Source organism: Mustelus asterias, chromosome 27 (assembly GCF_964213995.1).
Source record: "Mustelus asterias chromosome 27, sMusAst1.hap1.1, whole genome shotgun sequence".
In the NCBI taxonomy this organism is placed as follows: Eukaryota; Metazoa; Chordata; class Chondrichthyes; order Carcharhiniformes; family Triakidae; genus Mustelus; species Mustelus asterias.
The window spans coordinates 42503585-42522756 of record NC_135827.1 but is presented as its reverse complement, the minus strand read 5'-3'; the positions used below and the strand labels follow the sequence as shown (position 1 = coordinate 42522756).

The 19172-nt window shown below is 44.3% G+C and overlaps 1 protein-coding gene across 1 annotated transcript in view; it reads left to right on the top strand.

Annotated features, from left to right (window-relative positions):
- hoatz (HOATZ cilia and flagella associated protein) overlaps positions 1-19172 on the top strand; it is a 57358-nt gene that overhangs the window by 22014 nt on the left and 16172 nt on the right. Inside the window, exon 4 of the mRNA XM_078199159.1 lies at positions 17224-17283. Coding sequence (XP_078055285.1) covers positions 17224-17283 — 60 coding nt within the window. The remainder of the gene's footprint in view (positions 1-17223; positions 17284-19172) is intronic.

Sequence of the window (19172 nt, the reverse complement as noted above, 5' to 3'; positions counted from 1 at the left end):
CAAGCCCCTCCATACCAGGCAACATCCTGGTAAACCTCCTCTGTACTCTCTCCAAAGCCTCCACGTCCTTCTGGTAGTGTGGCGACCAGAACTGGACGCAGTATTCCAAATGCGGCCGAACCAACGTTCTATACATCTGCAACATCAGACCCCAACTTTTATACTCTATGCCCCGTCCTATAAAGGCAAGCATGCCATATGCCTTCTTCACCACCTTCTCCACCTGTGACGTCACCTTCAAAGATCTGTGGACTTGCACACCCAGGTCCCTCTGCGTCTCTACACCCTTTATGGTTCTTCCATTTATCGTGTAGCTCCTCCCTACATTATTCCCACCAAAATGCATCACTTCGCATTTATCAGGATTGAACTCCATCTGCCATTTCCTTGCCCAAATTTCCAGCCTATCTATATCCTTCTGTAGCCTCTGACAATGTTCCTCACTATCTGCAAGTCCTGCCAGTTTTGTGTCGTCCGCAAACTTACTGATCACCCCAGTTACTCCTTCTTCCAGATCATTTATATAAATCACAAACAGCAGAGGTCCCAATACAGAGCCCTGCGGTACACCACTAGTCACAGGCCTCCAGCCGGAAAAAGACCCTTCCACTACCACCCTCTGTCTTCTGTGACCAAGCCAGTTCTCCACCCATCTAGCCACCTCCCCCTTTATCCCATGGGATCCAACCTTTTTCACTAGCCTACCATGAGGGACTTTGTCAAACGCTTTACTAAAGTCCATATAGACAACATCCACGGCCCTTCCTTCGTCAACCATTTTGGTCACTTCTTCAAAAAACACCACCAGGTTCGTGAGGCATGACCTCCCTCTCACAAAACCATGTTGACTATCGTTAATGAGTTTATTCCTTTCTAAATGCGCATACATCCTATCTTTAAGAATCTTCTCCAACAACTTCCCCACCACGGACGTCAAGCTCACCGGCCTATAATTACCCGGGTTATCCTTCCTACCCTTCTTAAATAACGGGACCACATTGGCTATCCTCCAATCCTCTGGGACCTCACCTGTGTCCAGTGACGAGACAAAGATTTGCGTCAGAGGCCCAACTATTTCACCTCTCGTCTCCCTGAGCAGCCTTGGATAGATTCCATCAGGCCCTGGGGATTTGTCAGTCTTTATATTCTCTAACAAACCTAACACTTCCTCCTTTGTAATGGAGATTTTCTCCAACGGTTCAACACTCCCCTCCGAGACACTCCCAGTCAACACATCCCTCTCCTTAGTGAATACCGACGCAAAGTATTCATTTAGGATCTCCCCTACCTCTTTGGGCTCCAAGCATAAGTCCCCACTTTTGTCCCTGAGAGGTCCGATTTTTTCCCTTACAACCCTTTTGTTCCTAACGTATGAATAAAATGCCTTGGGATTCTCCTTAATCCTGTCTGCCAAGAACATTTCGTGACCCCTTTTTGCTCTTCTAATTCCCCGTTTGAGTATTTTCCTACTTTCATTATACTCTTCCAGAGCTCCCTCCGTTTTTAGCTGCTTGGACCTAACATACGCCTCTCTTTTCCTTTTGACCAGTCCCTCAATTTCCCTGGTTATCCACGGTTCTCTAATCCTACCCTTCCTATCCTTCTTTTTTACAGGCACATGCTTGTCCTGTAGCCCTAACAACCATTCCTTAAAAGACTGCCACATACCAGATGTGGATTTACCCTCAAACAGCCTCTCCCAATCAAGAGCTGCCAATTTCTGCCTGATCCCAATAAAGTTAGCCTTCCCCCAATCCAACACCTTACCCTTGGGACACCACTCATCCTTTTCCATCACTATCCTAAAGCTAACAGAATTGTGGTCACTATTTGCCACATGTTCCCCGACCAAAACTTTGAAGACCTGACCGGGTTCATTCCCCAGCACCAGGTCCAGTATAGCCCCCTCTCTAGTTGGGCTGTCCACATATTGTTCCAACGAACCCTCCTGTACACATTTTACAAATGCCTCACCATCCAGAGTCCCTGCCCTCAGCGATTTCCAGTCTATACCAGGGAAATTGAAGTCTCCCACTACAACAACCCTATATTTCCTGCACCTATCCAGTATCTCCTGACATATCCATTCTTCCACTTCCCTTGGGCTGTTGGGGGGCCTGTAGTACACCCCCAACATAGTGACTGCGCCTTTCCTGTTTCTAAGCTCCACCCAGAGTGACTCGCTACACGACTCCTCCGAATTGTCCTCCCTCTGCACCGCTGTAATATGCTCTCCAACCAATACCGCTACTCCCCCACCTCTTTTGGCCCCTCCTCTGTCTCGCCTAAAACACTTGTACCCTGGAATATTCAGCTGCCAGTCCTGTCCCTCTTTCAACCAAGTCTCCGTCACCGCAACCACATCCAAATTCCTCGTGCGCATTAAGGCCCCAAGTTCGTCTGTTTTACCTGCTACGCTCCTTGCATTGAAGTATAAGCACTCCAGACCCCCAGGCTCAGTGAGGTCGTCCTCCCCCAGAGTGCTCTTCTTCTTTGCCAGCCTTGTCCCAGCCCCAAGCTCGTCCCCAGCCACCACACTTATAGACCTAATAGTTTGATCCTCACCCCCCTGCCACACTAGTTTAAACCCCCCCGAACTGCATTAGCAAAGCTCCCAGCCAGGATATTTGTGCCCTTCCAACTTAGTTGTGACCCCTCCCTCTTGTACAGGTGCCATCCTCTCCTGAAAACCTCCCAGAACTCGCTGAAAGTCTGCAAAGGGACATAGATAATCTAAGTGAGTGGGCGAAGGTCTGGCAGATGGAGTACAATGTTGGTAAATGTGAGGTCATCCATTTTGGGAGGAATAACAGCAAAATGGACGATTATTTAAATGGTAAAAAATTGCAGCATGCTGCTGTGCAGAGGGACCTGGGTGTCCTTGTGCATGAATCACAAAAAGTTGGTTTGCAGATGCAGCAGGTAATTAAGAAGGCAAATGAAACTTTGTCCTTCATTGCTAGAGGGATGGAGTTTAAAAACAGGGAGGTTATGTTGCAGCTGTATAAGGTGCTGGTGAGGCCACACCTGGAGTACTGTGTACAGTTTTGGTCTTCTTACTTGAGAAAGGATATACTGGCACTGGAGGGGGTGCAGAGCAGATTCACTAGGTTGATTCCGGAGTTGAGAGGGTTGGCTTATGAGGAGGGACTGAGTAGACTGGGGCTATACTCATTGGAATTCAGAAGATTGAAGGGGGATCTTATAGAAACATATAAAATTATGAAGGGAATAGATAAGATAGAAGCAGGGAAGTTGTTTCCACTGGCGGGTGAAACTAGAACTAGGAGGCATGGCCTCAAAATAAGGGGGAGCAGATTTAGGACTGAGTTGAGGAGGAACTTCTTCACATAAAGGGTTGTGAATCTGTGGAATTCCCTGCCCAGTGAAGCAGTTGAGGCTACCTTGTTGAATGTTTTTCAGGCAAAGATAGATTTTTGAACATTAAAGGAATTAAGGGTTATGGTGAGTGGGTGGGTAAGTGGAGCTGAGTCCACAAAAAGATCAGCCATGATCTTATTGAATGGCGGAGCAGGCCCGAGGGGCCAAATGGCCGACTCCTGCTCCTAGTTCTTATGTTCTTATTATGTTCTGACTCTTAGGTGGGTTTCATCATCAGGCCAAGACTGACACTGACCTTGTATTAAAATAGAATAAACATTGGTCTGAATTCAGTCTGAAATATGTATGAAGATCTCCTCTGCTAAAGAGTCAGGGGATTCCATTTGAAAACTTACATTAAATAAAGATATTGTTTTAAGAGTCAGTATTTTCTGGAATATTTTAAGAGCAGCTCTCCTGGTGATTCTTCGTCTCTCCCATATTACACACAGAATATAAAAGAGTCAATATTCTAAGCTGCAAATGATCCAAGGACAAGAGGAAACTAACAGTCTGCAGGAAATGGTTGACAGGAACTGATTCCTCCGTCATCGCTGCCTGTTTCAAGCCTCTGTAGCACGGTCTCCTCGACACAGAGCCTTGTCCTCTTCCTCTGAGAACTGGCCCATGGGTTTCAAGCTGTTTCCTGCTGAAGCAGGGAAGTGATTGGGAAATGCGATGCTCATGGCTGGAATCAAGTAGATAAGAGAACTTGTGTTGACCTCCACATGTGGCTGGGATGCAAGCAGCTGGTGCACCCTTTATGACTCGAAGAAGATTAACATGCTTTGAGCCATGCCAGCTGGCAGAGTGTGGGTCTTTGTATTTTGCTCCAAATCAATTAACTTCAGTTAGAAAATCTGATGCTATTTGTTTTCCTGGTTCACACCTGGAATCCCCCCTCCTTTCCAGTTTCCACCAGCTTGTTTAGCTGCACAGTTCCAGAATTGCTGTTAGCCCCATCATGGCTGCTTTTCATATCTCATATTTCATATCTAAAGGTGAGTGCCAGATTATTTGACTGAGTGGGAATCGCACCCCAACAGACCTTCCTCTCCGAAATCTATTTGTTTAGTTTCCAGCAGAGATTTCTGGATAACCATCAGGATAAGAATACTAGATGCTTTTGCAGTTTAAGGCCAGTGGCATTGCCATTGTTGATATCAACTCACTCAGAAAAGACTGCAGCTCGAACCTGCAACCTATTGGTTTTGCTATGAATGTGCCAGCAGGTTAAAAACCACCGGCATTTCAAAATGTATTTCACAGGATGTGAATCCCAATAACGATGTTAGAAGTGTAGATAGACCAGAATACATCGTTCTGCTAATAGAAACCACTTTGGGTAGACCACCATCCAGGGAAGGTGTGAATATGTTAATCTTTTAAAACTACAAAAGCTGAGGGGACAGACTGCCAATACACAGAGAGAACCATCAAAGGGGAACGGTAGTATAATTGGCAACCTTTTCATGCAAGCAGGAAAGCAGTGTTCATCTACCAGCCTGAGGGGCAGATTCCACCTGGTAGCCAGCATGCCGGTTCTAATTAGCAGACCAGAAGCAAGAGTGCAGAAACCTTTGTGGAGGCAGTTACAGCCATATCTTCACTGAACCAAGAGATGTTCCCCAGAATAACTACTCAATCATATACAGGGTGGTAATTGTAAGCTGACCTTTACTTATAGACCTATTGGATGTTGTTTGGGAAGAGGGAAGCTCTGAAAGAGTTCAAATCTTTAAATGTATTTGGAATCAAAAATTTCTACATAAACTGTGTGGCTGTGTTTGGTAGTTCTTGCGTAACTGTATCAGATTGTTCTAGTCCTGTTTGTGTATGTGTCTTTATTGTAATAAATAGTCTTTATTAAATGTTACACTACAACTCGGCTGGTTACTGTTCTCACTGGATCTCGTACATGGCTCCACACAACTTTCCTCTAAACAAAGCTATACACCACTACAAACCGGTGTCCCTCGCAGGTAACATCAGCTGGGTTTGTGACAGTTTACATATGATACATTTATATGAAGTTACCATGTTTATTTCATACAGAGAATCTGATTTCTTTTTATTCTTTCATGAATATTGCTGGCAAGGCCAACATTTATTGCCCTCGAGAAAGTGGTGGTGAGCTGCCTTCTTGAACCGTTGCAGTCCATGTGGTGTAGGTACACCTGCAGTGCTGTTAGAGAGGGGGATCCAGGTTCTTGACTCAGCGACAGTGAGGAATGGTGATATAGTTCGAAGTCAGGATGGTGTGTGGCTTTGAGGTGAATTGCAGGTGGTGGTATTGTCTGCTACCCTTATCCTTCTAGGTGGTAGAGGTCGTGTGTTTGATTGAAGGACGATTAGCAAGTTACTGCAGTGCATCTTGTAGATGGTAGGGTAGACTAGTGACATATTAGTGTGTGTTTTAGTGAGATAGAGGCTGCATGTTCCCCATCTTAAATAAAAACAGAAAATACTGGATAAACTCAGCCGGTCTATCAGCGTCTATGAAGAGAGAAACAGAGCTAATGTTTTGAGTCCATTTGAACCTTCATAGTTCCCGGTCTTGCCTGGATTGTGGAAGAGACACAGTAAGAAGTCTCACGACACCAGGTTAAAGTCCAACAGGTTTATTTGGTAGCACAAGCCATTAGCTTTCGGAGCGCTGCTCCTTCATCAGGTGAGTGGGAGTTCTGTTCACAAACAGGGCATATAAAGACACAAACTCAATCTACAAAATAATGGTTGGAATGCGAGTCTTTACAGGTAATCAATGTGGGTAAAGACTTGATTACCTGTAAAGACTCGCATTCCAACCATTATTTTCACTTCTCAGTCACTCCGACACCACCTCCTTTCCCTATAGCACCTTTCCACGCTAATGCGGGAGATGCTCTGTCCTTTCACTTCTCACCATCCAAGGCCCCAAACATTCCTTCCAAATGAAACAGCCACTTAAAACCATAGAAAAGCTACAGCATAGAAGGAGGCCATTCAGCCCATCTTGTCCATGCCAGCCCAAGGACATCCAGCAGCCCTTTCTAATCCCACCTTCTTGTACCTAGCCCATAGCTTTGTAGCTTACACTACCTAAGGTGCAGATCCAGGCATGTTTTAAACAAGTTCAGGATCTCTCCACCACCAAATCAGGCAGCAAATTTCAGACACCCACCAACCTCTGTGTAAAAAAGTTCTTCCTCATGTTCCCTCTACACCTTATGGCACTTACCTTGAATCTATGTCCCCTGGTTGGTGAATTCTCTACCAAGGGAAACAGTTTTATTCTGTCCACTCTATCTCTTTGCCTCATAATTTTCAAGTCACTCCTTGGTCTTCTTTGTTCCAAGAAAAATAATCCCAACCTATCCAATCCCTCCTCAAAGCTACACTTTTCTAGCCCTGGAAACACTCCACATTCTCTCCAGGGCAATTATTTCCAACCTGTAATATGGTGACCAGAGCTGCACACAATACTCCAGTTGCGGCTTCACCAGTGTTTTATACAATTCCATCATTATATCCTTACTTTTATATTCTATATCTCTGCCAGTGAAGGAGAATATTCCATCTGCCTTCTTTACAACCTTGTCTACTTGAGCTGTTGCCATTAGGGATCTGTCTACTTGTACACCAAGATCTCTTACTTCATCTACCCCTCTTAGTATATTCCCATTTATTGTGTACTCCCTATAATGATTGACTTCCCTAAAGGCATGACCTCACACTTCTCTGTGTTAAATTCCATCTGTCACTTTACCGCCCATTCCACCAACCCATCTATATTGTTTTATTGATTGTAGCTATCCTCTACACTATCCATTACCCAGCCAATCTTTGTGTCATCTGCACATTTCCCAATCATGTTCCCCATATTCATGTCTAAATGTTAATATATAACACAAACAGCAAGGGTCTCAACACTGAGCCCTGTGGAACACCACTTGAAACAAGTTGTCATTCGCAAGGGCATCCATCGATCATTACCCTTTGTTTCCTGTTACTAAGCCAACTTTGGATCCACATTACCCTGTATCCAATGGGCTTTTACTTTTTTGACCAAGCTGGGACCTTATCAAATGCCTTGTTGAAATCCATGTACACAACATCCACTGCACTATCTTCATCAACCTTCTTGTCACTTCCTCTAAGAATTCAGTCAGATTTGTGTGGCAAGAGCTTCCTTTAATAAATCCCTGCTGGCCATCCCTGATTTGTCCATGTCTTTCTACGTGACAGTGAATCCTCTCAGGATTGATTCCACTAATTTGCCCACCACTGATGTAAAACTAACTGGCCGAGAATTGTTTGGTATTTCCTTCGATTCCTTTTTAAACAATGAACCTAAGTTTGTATTTCTCCAGTCCTCCGGTACCTCCTCTATCTAGTGAGGATTGGAAAATCATCCTCAGATCATCTGCTATCTCCTCCGTGACCTCCTTCAGCAGCCTTGGAAACAATCCATCTGACCCTGGCGACTTATCAACTTTCAAAGATTCCAACCCTTTGAGTCCATCCTCTCTCTTTATTATTCTCCTGTCCAATATCTCACAGTGTTCCTGCTGGAATACTAAATGTGCATCATCCCTTTCCTTTGTAAACACAGAGACAAAATATTCATTTAAAGCCCTTCCCACATCCTCTGCATCGACACACAAGTTTCCTCCTTCATCTCTGATAGGTCACACCTTTTCCTTAACTAACCTTTTACCATTAATATATTGGGAAAACATCTTTGGTTTTCTTTAACTGATCTTTAGCTGATCTTTTTTCAAGCCCTCACTTTGATTTCCTCATTTCCTTTTTTACTTTGTCCCTGCACTTCTTATATTTGCCTAGGTTATCTGCACTGCTTAGTTCTTTGTGCCTTTTGTACACTTTCTTTTTCTGTTTAATCTTCCCCTGTATTTCTCTTTACTTGGACATCTTTCGATTGAGTACCCTGTATTCACAGTTTACAATGTGGTCTCTACAATTGGCAGACCAAACGAAGATTGTGTCCGCTTTGCAGGGCACCTCTGTTCCGTTCGTAAGACTTACCCTGAGCTCCTGGTTGCTGGTCATTTTAATTCTCCACCTTGTTCCCACTCTGGCCTTTCTGTCCTTGGCCTGCTATGAAGTTCCAATGAAGCATAATGCAAGCTGGCATTTCATCTTTCATCTCAGCACTCTACCTGCCCTCCCATCTTTCACTGCTTTGAAAACCCTTCTATTTCTACCTTTCTTCAGTTCTGATGAAAGATCATCAACCCGAAACATTAATTCTATTTTCTCTCCACAGATGCTGCCTGGTCTGCTGAGTTTTTCCAGCACTTTTAGTTTTTATTTTGATGCTCAATGTTAGTCTTGCATATTCCTCGAACCAGAAGATATAGGTCCAGATTCTCTGACCTCCCAGCTGCGTGTTTCACGCCGGCGGGAGGTGGCGTGTTGTTTGCTCGCGGCGGGATTCTCTGGTCCTGCCACTGTCAATGGGAATTCCCACTGATGTCACCCCACGCCAGCGGGAAACCTGCAGGCGGGTGTGCGCTGCCGGCAGGACCGGAGACTCCGGCTGTAAAATCTGGAACATCATAGCGGAGAAATTAGTTTTCGTTTATTATATTTAAGTGGCGTTGGTTTAATTTCTTGATTTTGATTTTCTTTTGTGTACAACAATTCTAGCCATTATCTTTTTGCTGTCAGGCAGTGGATTGTCTCTATTTTACCTTAGTTTTCAGGAACATTTAGAGGAGTAAACACTGCAACACGGCACAAGCAGCTTATTACTGGATAGGAGTGAATTGGCAGTTTAAATTCATTGTGTATTGTACCTGAACTCTGGGCTCTCTAATGCAGTTCCTTTACAGATCACATTTTCAGACCCAGGATAACAGATGTGTTGTTGAACCAAGATGGACTGCATGAACATCAGAACTAGGAGCAGGAGTAGGCAATTCAGCCCCTCAAGCCTGCTCCGCCATCTGATCTGATCATGGCTCCACTTTCCTACCCATTCACTTAGCCTTCAAACCCGTTACTAAGACAAGGGATAAGCAAAATGAACATTATATGAGAAACCTTTTAATTGCAACTCTGTCTGGTGCAGTAAAGAAATAACTGTTAATCCAATGTTTTTATTACTCAAGATGTCAGATAATCAGTAAATTAATCAATATTTGAGTGTATGTTCCCTTTAAAAGAAAATTCTGGTACTCAAATATTCTGTAAATAAATTTACATTCGGGTGAAGTAAATGCTTTTTAATAGTGTATTCTCAGAGTGCATCGTCCGCACAAAGCTACTGCAGCTGGGAATGCTGCCAAGTGCAAGCAATCTGGCTGGATGGTTTAGAAAGCTGCTGAGAGCTGCAGCCTGCCCACACCAGAAACACTTCCGTCAGCATTCCTGTGCCTCTGATTAATATGGCAATCCACTGCATTTTGTCCATTAGCATCCATTACATCTTCCTTAGCAATCTGATTAGGAGTCGGGGCATCATTTTTGGTGAAATAATCATTTCATTTCTCAACTGCTATGACAACATGGGCAATCAATTTACAGCTCCCACTCTGCCTGAACTCTTGGTACAATCGACGTGGAAGAAATTGTTGTATTAAGATGAATTACGGTGAAATATTCAAATATAACACCCAGATCGATTTGATTAATTCCATCAACTTTGAGAGAATTGTTATAAATATGAGAGGTTTTATTTTATGCTTTCAGTAACTCTATTCAGTGTATTTCTTTGAGCCTCTGACTCCAGAGGATCTCAGTCACTTGCACAATGCTGTCTCACTTTGGAGTCTTGTGCCTGGGGCACAATGTGAAATACAAATCCAGTTCACAGAAATTAGAGAAAGCAATCCGATGCCAGCTCGGGGGATTCTGTTTGACCTGTTTGGAGAGAAGAAATGGACATTGTGTGCCTTCATCTGCTGACTCTTGTTTGCTAACGTTATAATCAAATTCCTGGAGATGCAAGCAAGTAATTCTAAGAATTCTAAATCCTCATCTCAATCTATTTTAAATATCGTTAACGGGCCTGGGACTGAAGTCTCCGCGCCCACTACCCTCTTCCCCCACCGCCAGGAGTATTTCACTCCAGCGGAGTTTAGTGTAGCTCGCTGCTGGAGTGAAGGGGGGGGGTTCAATCGGGACACCCCAGAGGGTTGGGTGCTGGGAGGGCACTCCCGGGCATTGCCACCTCCAGGCACTTCCCAAGGGGCAAAGTGCCAATGCCCAGAGGGCATCTTGGCACTGCCCACTGAGCATTAGGCAGTGCCAAGAGGATGGGGCCTAATGGGGGGTGGGGCCTGATGGGGTAGGGCCTCTGGGACAATTGGTTGGGGTTCCCTCTGCCACTCTGCATTTGGACTGAGTGACAGAGGGAGGGAGGCCAATGATCAGAGCTGGCCATCGGGGCGGTGGGGGGTGGGGTCAGCCTGCTGGGGGGGGGGTTGGGGCTGCCGGGGGGTGTCAGGCCTGCAGGGGGGAGGGGTCAAGGCTGGCCTGGGCATGTCCTGAGGGGGGCCAGTGATTGGGCTGTGGAGGGGTTGCACAGCCGGCAATGCCGGGTTGTGGGGCTGGCCAGCGATCGGGAGGCTGGCAGTGCGGGGCTACCGTGCATGAGCCAATCCCAGCGCTGACAGATCAGTGCAATACGCAGTGGCTCACTCACTCACTCGCTATGTTGCTGGCCTCTCCAGCGGGAATAGGCCTCACTCAGTGATTTTGAGCATGATTCATGCTGCGGCTCTCTGCAGTGCACAGAGTGTGGGAGATTCATTTTGAAACTCCCGCTGAATAAACCAGTGGGATTTACTCCAGTTTTTTCACAAATTTGACACCGTTTTTTGGGGGGGGGAATCGCCCCCAACTATTCAACCATTGAAGTCAGCGTTACTGGAATTACAAATATAAAGATTTCACCATCTCCTCCTCATGGACAAGTCAAAGACTAATTTGTACAGTTTTTAATAAACTTATTTCTGGATTCCTCATTGCTAATCTGTGTATGTATATACATGCATTTTATTATTTACTCATGTTTTAGTAGCTAATAAACACACTCTTTCTTTAACTCAAGAAAGTTTGGTTAAATTTCAAAACGTAAATACAAAAAGGTATCGCAAAGGGATCCTTTTTAAGTTAATCTTGTTGTGACCAACCAAGGGGGTTGGATAAGGAAAGGGAGCCAGTTCAGCCCTTCTCATCCGGGGACATAACAATTTGGGGGCATCGCATTTGGAATTTAACAAATTAGGGCTCATGCTGAATAGTTCCCACGGAGGGTAACAAATTGAGGGATCTCATCTGGGATAACAGATTTGGGGACCTCACCTGGGGACCAGTTATAGTGGAGGATGTAACTCGTAGGGTAGATAAAGGGGAACTAGTAGATATAATATAACTGGATTTCCAAAAGGCATTTGATAAGATGCCACGTAAAAGGTTAATTGGCAAGATAAGAGCTCACGGAACCGTAGGTAGTATTTCAGCAAGGGTAGGGGATTGGTTAATGGATAGGGAGCAGAGAGTGGGCATAAGCAGGGTTTTTCCAAGTTGGCAGGCAGTTGACTGCAAGGGTCTGTGTTGGGGCCTCAGCTATTTACAATCTATATTAATTTGCTGATGATACCAAGCTAGGCGGGAAAGTAAGCTGTGGGGAGTAGATAGAGGCTGCAAAGATATATAGACAGGTTAAGTGAGTGGGCAACAAGATGGCAGATAGGGTATATGTAGGTAAGTTTGAAGTTATTCACTTTGGTCATAAGAATAGAAAGCATTTTCTTTTAAGTTGTGAAACTTGTAAGTGTTGATGTTCAGAGAGACCTGGGCATGCTAAAGGTTGCTGTTCAGAGAGAATCTTTCGTTTATATAAATGATGAATAATAGGGGGCCAACACAGATCCCTGTGGTACGCCACTGGACACTGGCTTCCAGTCACTAAAGCAGCCTTCTGTCATCACCCTCTGTCTCCTACAACTGAGCCAATTTTTGAATCCACCTTATCAAATTACCCTGTATCCCATGCATTTGACTTCTTTATATGGAACCTTGTCAAAGGCTTTGCTGAAATCCATATAAACTACATCGTCTGCACTACCCTCATCTACACACCTGTCACCTCCTCAAAATATTCAATCAAATTTGTTAGGCATGACCGCCCTCTGACGAAGCCATGCTGACTATCCCTGATCAAGCCTTGCCTCTCTGAGTGGAGATAGATTTTCTCCTTCAGAATTTTCTCCAATAGTTTCCACTGACACAAATGGGGAATCAATTTAGAAACATTTATTCCACATTCACTGGGGAGTTGATTTATTGATGCAGAATTCCATCAGCTAACCCTGTGCCTCACTAGTTTTTGGGCTACTAAGTAGCTCAGTAATTCACTGCTGAACCATTAAGTTTCTTTGGCCAATGGCCCACTAGCACAATAAGATGTCTACTCTTGCTTGTGGAATGAGTGAGTGCGTTCAGACAGCGTATGTGAGGCTGCAGGGTGTGCTGTGAGGCTGCAGAGTGTGCTGTGAGGCTGCAGAGTGTGCTGTGAGGCTGCAGAGTGTGCTGTGAGGCTGCAGAGTGTGCTGTGCTGTATCTGGTATCACTGTAGGCTGAACTGTGAGTCTCTGTGACCTGGCAATGGCCCCTCCAACAAGGTTATTAATCTGTTACTCAGCTTACTGGTGATTGAGAAGAGAACATAAAGCTCTTCTTAGAAATTGCAACAGTCTTTGTAAATGCTCTGCAACATTGACAAATGCCTGAACTATGAGGTTTGCAGATAGCTGCAGTTTTAGGGATTTATGATGTCAGGATGCAGTTCCCAGAGGGGCCAGTGCCTAGAACATGCTCAGCGATTATTAGCAGTAAGAGAGTCAAGGGTTAGTCTCACTCAGAGACTCTTTAACTAATTAACCTTTGCAACCTTTCTGAGCCTGAGATCAGTGATTGAATGGCAGAATTAACCCTTTTGTGGCCAGGTGAGAGCTCCTCATGAGTACAATGCAGATCACCATACTTCCTGGCCTCTTGAGGATATGCAAAGACAAAATCTGCTTTCATAAGTGTGATTGTTGAGAAGTGATAAAACATTTGGCTATTGAACCAGTAGAAAAGGGATGAAACTAATATCCTCTTCCTCTTTGGCAGTCCCTCAGAGTCGAGGATGACTCCTGGGAGGTGGGTTGTGTGATGACTGAATAGTCCAACCCTGGAGCCGCAGACTCTGCCACAGGTTTGGCAGATGGTGTTTGATGAGATGGTTGGGTGGATGCTCTGGATTCTGTGCTCTCTTTCCGCTGTTTACGCTGAGTCTCCGTGTGCTCCGCCGGTGACACTCGAGAGGATTGGTGCCTCTTCTCCAGTTTGTGTGTGCTAAGGCAAGCGATTCCCACATGTCGATGGGGATGTTGCATTGATTTAGGGAGCTTTCAGAGTGTTCTTGTAGCGTTCCCTCTGCCCTCCTAGCGATCACTTGGCATTGCAGAGGCTCGGAGTAGAGCACTTGTTTCGGGAGTCCTGTGTCAGGCATACGGACAATGTGGCCCGCCCATCGTAGCTGGCGAACATGACCAGTGCATTGATACTGGGGTATTGGCCTGGGAGAGAACTCATTTCCTGCCAAAACTGAAATAGAAAATGCTGAAAATATAATGGATTTAAGGTTAAATTAAGGATCCATCTGAAATATTCTGCTGAATGTAAAGGGTCTCATGTACTATTTAGAGGAGGGCAGAGGAGTTCCTCCAGTGTTCCATCTTTAAGCAGCATCATCAAGTATGATGGAGTGCTCTGCACGCGCCTGGATGAGTGCAGTTCTACCAGGAAGAATCCAGGACAAAGCAACCAGCTTGATTGGTACCCTACCCTCCATCTTCAGCATTCGCTCCCTCCACCATTGTACATAATGTTGCAGTGTGTACCTTTACAAGATGCACTGCAGTAACTCCCCAAGGCTCATTCGACATCAACTTCCAAATCCCTTGCCTCTACCACCATGAGGACAGCAGATGCATGGGGACACTGCCACCTGCAATTTCCCCTCCAAGCCGCACATCATCTTGACTTGGAACTATATTGTTCAGCCTTCACTGTCACTGGGTTAAAATCCTGGAACTCCCTTCCTAACAGCACTGTGGGTGTACCGACAGCACATGGACCACAGCAATTCAAGAAGGCAGCTCACCACCATCTTCTCGAGGGCAAATGGGGATGGACAATAAATGCTGGCCACCCAGCAATGCCCATACCTCACGAGCAAATGTGAAAAAATTCACCTGCGGATCTTGCCTCGCTCAGACCAGCTGGCACATGTGTCCAAATAACAACAAGGACTGCATTTCAAAAGTAGTTCATAGCCTGGAAAACCCTTTGGGGGTTCACATTCTTGAGGATGTAAAAGTAAGTCATGTTGTTCTATCTCAAAGATGCACTTTGACATTCCAAGTGGCCTTTTCTCATTTCATTTTGTATAAGATTTGAGCCTGAACCCAAAAGAAACATAAGTGAATATTATCTGCTGGACTGTGTAATCCTGCAGTTTCCGAATAAAATGTGTGATTCCCCTCAGAGGTCTGACTGCACTGTCTGATGTGGCAGTGACCTATTCAGAAGGCTCTATATTTGGTCCCTAGTCTGTGCTGAGTTTGCTAATCTTTGCAGGAGTAACTGTTCACATTAATTAATTAGCTCTGACTCGAGAGGAGGGAGGGGGAAAAACTAATGGAGTTCTTGTTCCTGATTGGTTTTCAGTTACTCCTGCTGCAAAGTGCACACTTGTGGATATCAGGGAAAGGGTAGAATCTTGTTTAGCTGCGATGATCCCTCTCCAACAATCTGGTAGCCACACCATGAACTGTAAAGGTTCAGACCTGGAGAGTAGCCACTTGGATAAGTTGACAAAGGATTGTGTGAAATTTTGGTGCTGAACCCTGGCAGGAGTACATACATTCAAACGTTGAGTTGGGAACATAATGCAACATTTAGTGTTTCCAATCAATAGAATGAAAGATTACTAAAGTAAAAACTTTGAGTGCAGTGACTGGGAGAAGGGCAATAGTCTGTGGCCTCTTCACATAGGAATATTTTACAGTTCTGAAATGGAATTCTGCAGTCATTACATCAAATAATCATTCATCCATGTTATATTATGTTGCAGGGTTAGGCAATTGGCCCAAAATAAGGAATTTATAAATGACTCAAAGATTTCAATTTAAGGCAGTGTTACTTTGTGTGTTAGCTGCTCTCGGTACAGGAATAACAATCTGTACAGAATTCAGAATTGGTTAGAATTAGGTGAATGTAGGCTGTATCTAGGAGAAAAGTGGGAATGGTGCACCGTTCAATCCGTAAAATTAAATTATAGCCTTTCATTCATTTTCAAATGAATGTTGTTTTCAATAGTACTTTTCGTTGTATTAATAAAGGGCAAAGGATCGCAAATTGGCTGAAAAGATCTGTTTGGAGCACTTTGACAAGCTATTGCAGTTTCATCACTGCAAACTTCATCGTCACAGGATTTGCAGAAGGAGATTGTACTACGTTTAGGATGGGAAATTCTAGGACACTGGAACCAGTGCCAACTGATCATAGAAAACCCTCACGTTCTACATATAGCTGAAACAAAGGGAGATAGTTCGACAATGCTTCTGTGGGTAAACCCCTACAGACCAGAAAGCCCAAAGGACTGATGCCCAGTCTGTGGCCACAGTGGTGGGGCTGATACACTTGCCATCCATGGTTCTTGGCTAGCTGATGACAGGATTAGGTGGTTCATTCCATGATTATGTTGCTTAATGTCACCTTTGTCCAGATTTACACATGAAGAATGGATATGGAGAAGCACTGTGCTCCCACCCCATAGAAAGTCAACACACTCGAGAAAGGCAGGGAGGGGAAATAGAAGAAACAAGCTAAAGGATGTTTTGATGGTTTGGCTGGTCGAGGTCATATCTGGGACCCAGTAATTACTTAGAAACTGAGAAACTTAAATAAAAAATTTAACATTTCAAATCGATTTTGTGTTTTCACTCCTGTCTTACATCAGGAGATTGTAGGTTCAAGCCTTACATTGGCAATACTAAGGAAGCACTGGTTTGTTAAAAGGTGCTAGCCATTGGATGAGCCCCTAAACAAAGGTGTTGGCTGGCTGGTCCATTAGTTTAAGTGGATGTTATGCATCCTATGCTATTGCTCTGAGAAGAACATAGGACATTCCTGGTGCCTAATCAAACCTTCCATTCCCAATTGGTTCTTCATCCCATTGCATGTCTTGGGATGTTGCAGTTCACAGAATGGGCAGCGGTATCTGCCTTCACAACAAAGCTCAGTCAGATTGAAAAGTTACTGATTGTGAGGAGCTTTTGCAATGTGTTACAGTGCTATACAAATAGAAGGATTTATTAATTACAAAAGAATTCCCAAAATAAAAGGTGCTTTTATTTATTGAGTAAGGAAGATGCAGAGATTGTTTAAACTGTGATTCCCTGGAATCGGGGATAAAGAATCGAACAAATAAAAACAATGGCTACAATTTGGGTGGCACGGTGACACAGTGGTTAGCACTGTGGCCTTGGGTCACTGTCTGTGTGGCGTTTGCACGTTATCCCCGTGTCTGCGTGGGTTTCCTCCGGATGCTCCGGTTTCGTCCCACAGTCCAAAGATGTGCAGGTTAGGTTGATTGGCCATGATAAATTGCCCCTAGTGTCAGGGGGATTAGCAGGGTAAATGTGCGGAGTTACAAGGATAGGGCGGGGGCTGGGCCTGGGTAAGATGCTCTATCAGAGAGTCAGTGCAGACTCGATGGGCCAAATGACCTCTTTCTTCATTGTAGGGATTCTATGAAATCATTCCCTCTTTTTGCAGGCAAAGAAGCGAGAAGAGATCTTGGAGTTAATCCATAAACAGAGGGAGGAAAGAATACGGGTAAGATGAATGATTAATTCTACAGATGATTCAGGGACTGTTGGGGATACATGGAGCAGTCAATATACAGAACCAGAAACCAGCCTGCAGATTGTACTGGACAAAGCTTCAGATGTAGACACACAATATATTGACCAAGTATCCCACTTTCACCAAGATTGTCATTATCCAATTGACCATTTTCAATAACAGTTAGTGACCAGGTTCCAGCACATCCACGCCGTATGAACCAGTAAATATCACACCAGTTAGGGAACTATCCATTCTATCTGTGACAGGCTCACCCTGTCATTTTGATTTTCCTTCAGTTCCCCATTAACCAAAACTGGTTCCTGAAGTCCACCAAAAGGTATCAGTATTGTGATAAATTAATCCTACATGCTGCAATTCATTTTCATGAGGTTCAGAATTTTCTGTGGAATTGGCTTGAGTCAGAAGCAGCTAAGATTATTGTATTGATACCCAGGATTACATAGCATACTACAATCCATCCCCCGGCATCAACTGTTGCTGGAAGAAGCATTCAAAACTCTTCTCTGTACTTCCTTTGCTCTTCATAGAGAACAAGGAAATGGTAATTAGGAAATGGAGAAATCTATGGCACCAGTGAAAGGGATATTCAGCAATAGCACCATGTTGCAGTAGTGAAATCAGGAACTTGCTGTGTGAGATGTCACTGCTTCAGGCTCATGCAAGTGGCCCAAAACAAGCTTCTGCTTGAGATTGTGGCTCTTGACAAAAGTTGTACGTGAAACGCGACATGATAGAAAATGCGTTTCTCAGGTTGATCAGGCACTCTGCAGATGGTGGCACGGAGTGCTTGGTTCCCATTGCCTGAGTGAGCTCCTGTTTCATATTCATGAGGACAGGCAGTTTTTCTTACATCATTTCCTTAAATCAGGTGGGTTAACAAATAATGTTCAGTTGGTCCTGTGTGACTGAGCCAAACAGTCCAGCAGGTCCCAGCTCTCGTCCAATTCAAGGTCTAGTCTGATTTAACTGGTTTAACCTGTTTTGGCACAAATTGCCTCAGGGTCAAACAGGGAAATAAATGATCAGGGCACTTTCCCCGATGTTATTTAATGATAAGTACACAGAGCCAATTGATTGTAATGCCCTTACAGTCAAATAGCTTGCCAACTCGAAGGGGAAGGAATGGCATAGTGGAATTGAGACTGGACTTGGAATCCAGAGAGCCAGGGTAATGCTCAGGGGACCATGGCAGATGATGAAGTTTGAATTCAGTAAAAATGTGGAATTTAAAGTCTAATAATGACCATGAATCCATTATTGATTGTTGTAAAAACCCATCTGGTTCACTAATTTCTGCCATCCTTACCTAGTCTGGCCTGCATGGTTGACTCTTGCAAGCTCTCTGAAATGGTCTAACAAGCCATTCAGTTCATGGACAACTGATGCTGCCCCCCCTCCCAGCAATGCCCACATCCCATGATTGAATACAAAAAGAACAAAGGATGGCCATTCGAGGCCTGCTCCTCTAGCTGTTTCCAGTAGCACAAGAGGCAATTGGAGCAGAAAAACTGGTTAAAAAAATCCAAATCCCTCTTTTCTGAATCTGAGAAGGGAAATAAAACTAAAAGAAACAGCCCTAAGAGCCGACTCTGCAACTCCATCAGGATTTAGCTGAACACTAGAGGTTTAGTAGAGTACTTCAGAATTAGAGTTTTAAAATATCCTGAGTGTAACTGAAAAATCAATAAACAATCAATTTCCTGAAGATGCTTTTAATTCGTGTTCTCCTGAAAATTATTTTCTTTTAGCCTTTTCTCCATGAGTTCTCCGGCCACTGCTGTGTGCTGTTTAAGGAAAGGAAAACTGACCATGAGCAATGTCCTGATTACTTCTCCTGGTGCACTCCATTAGCACCC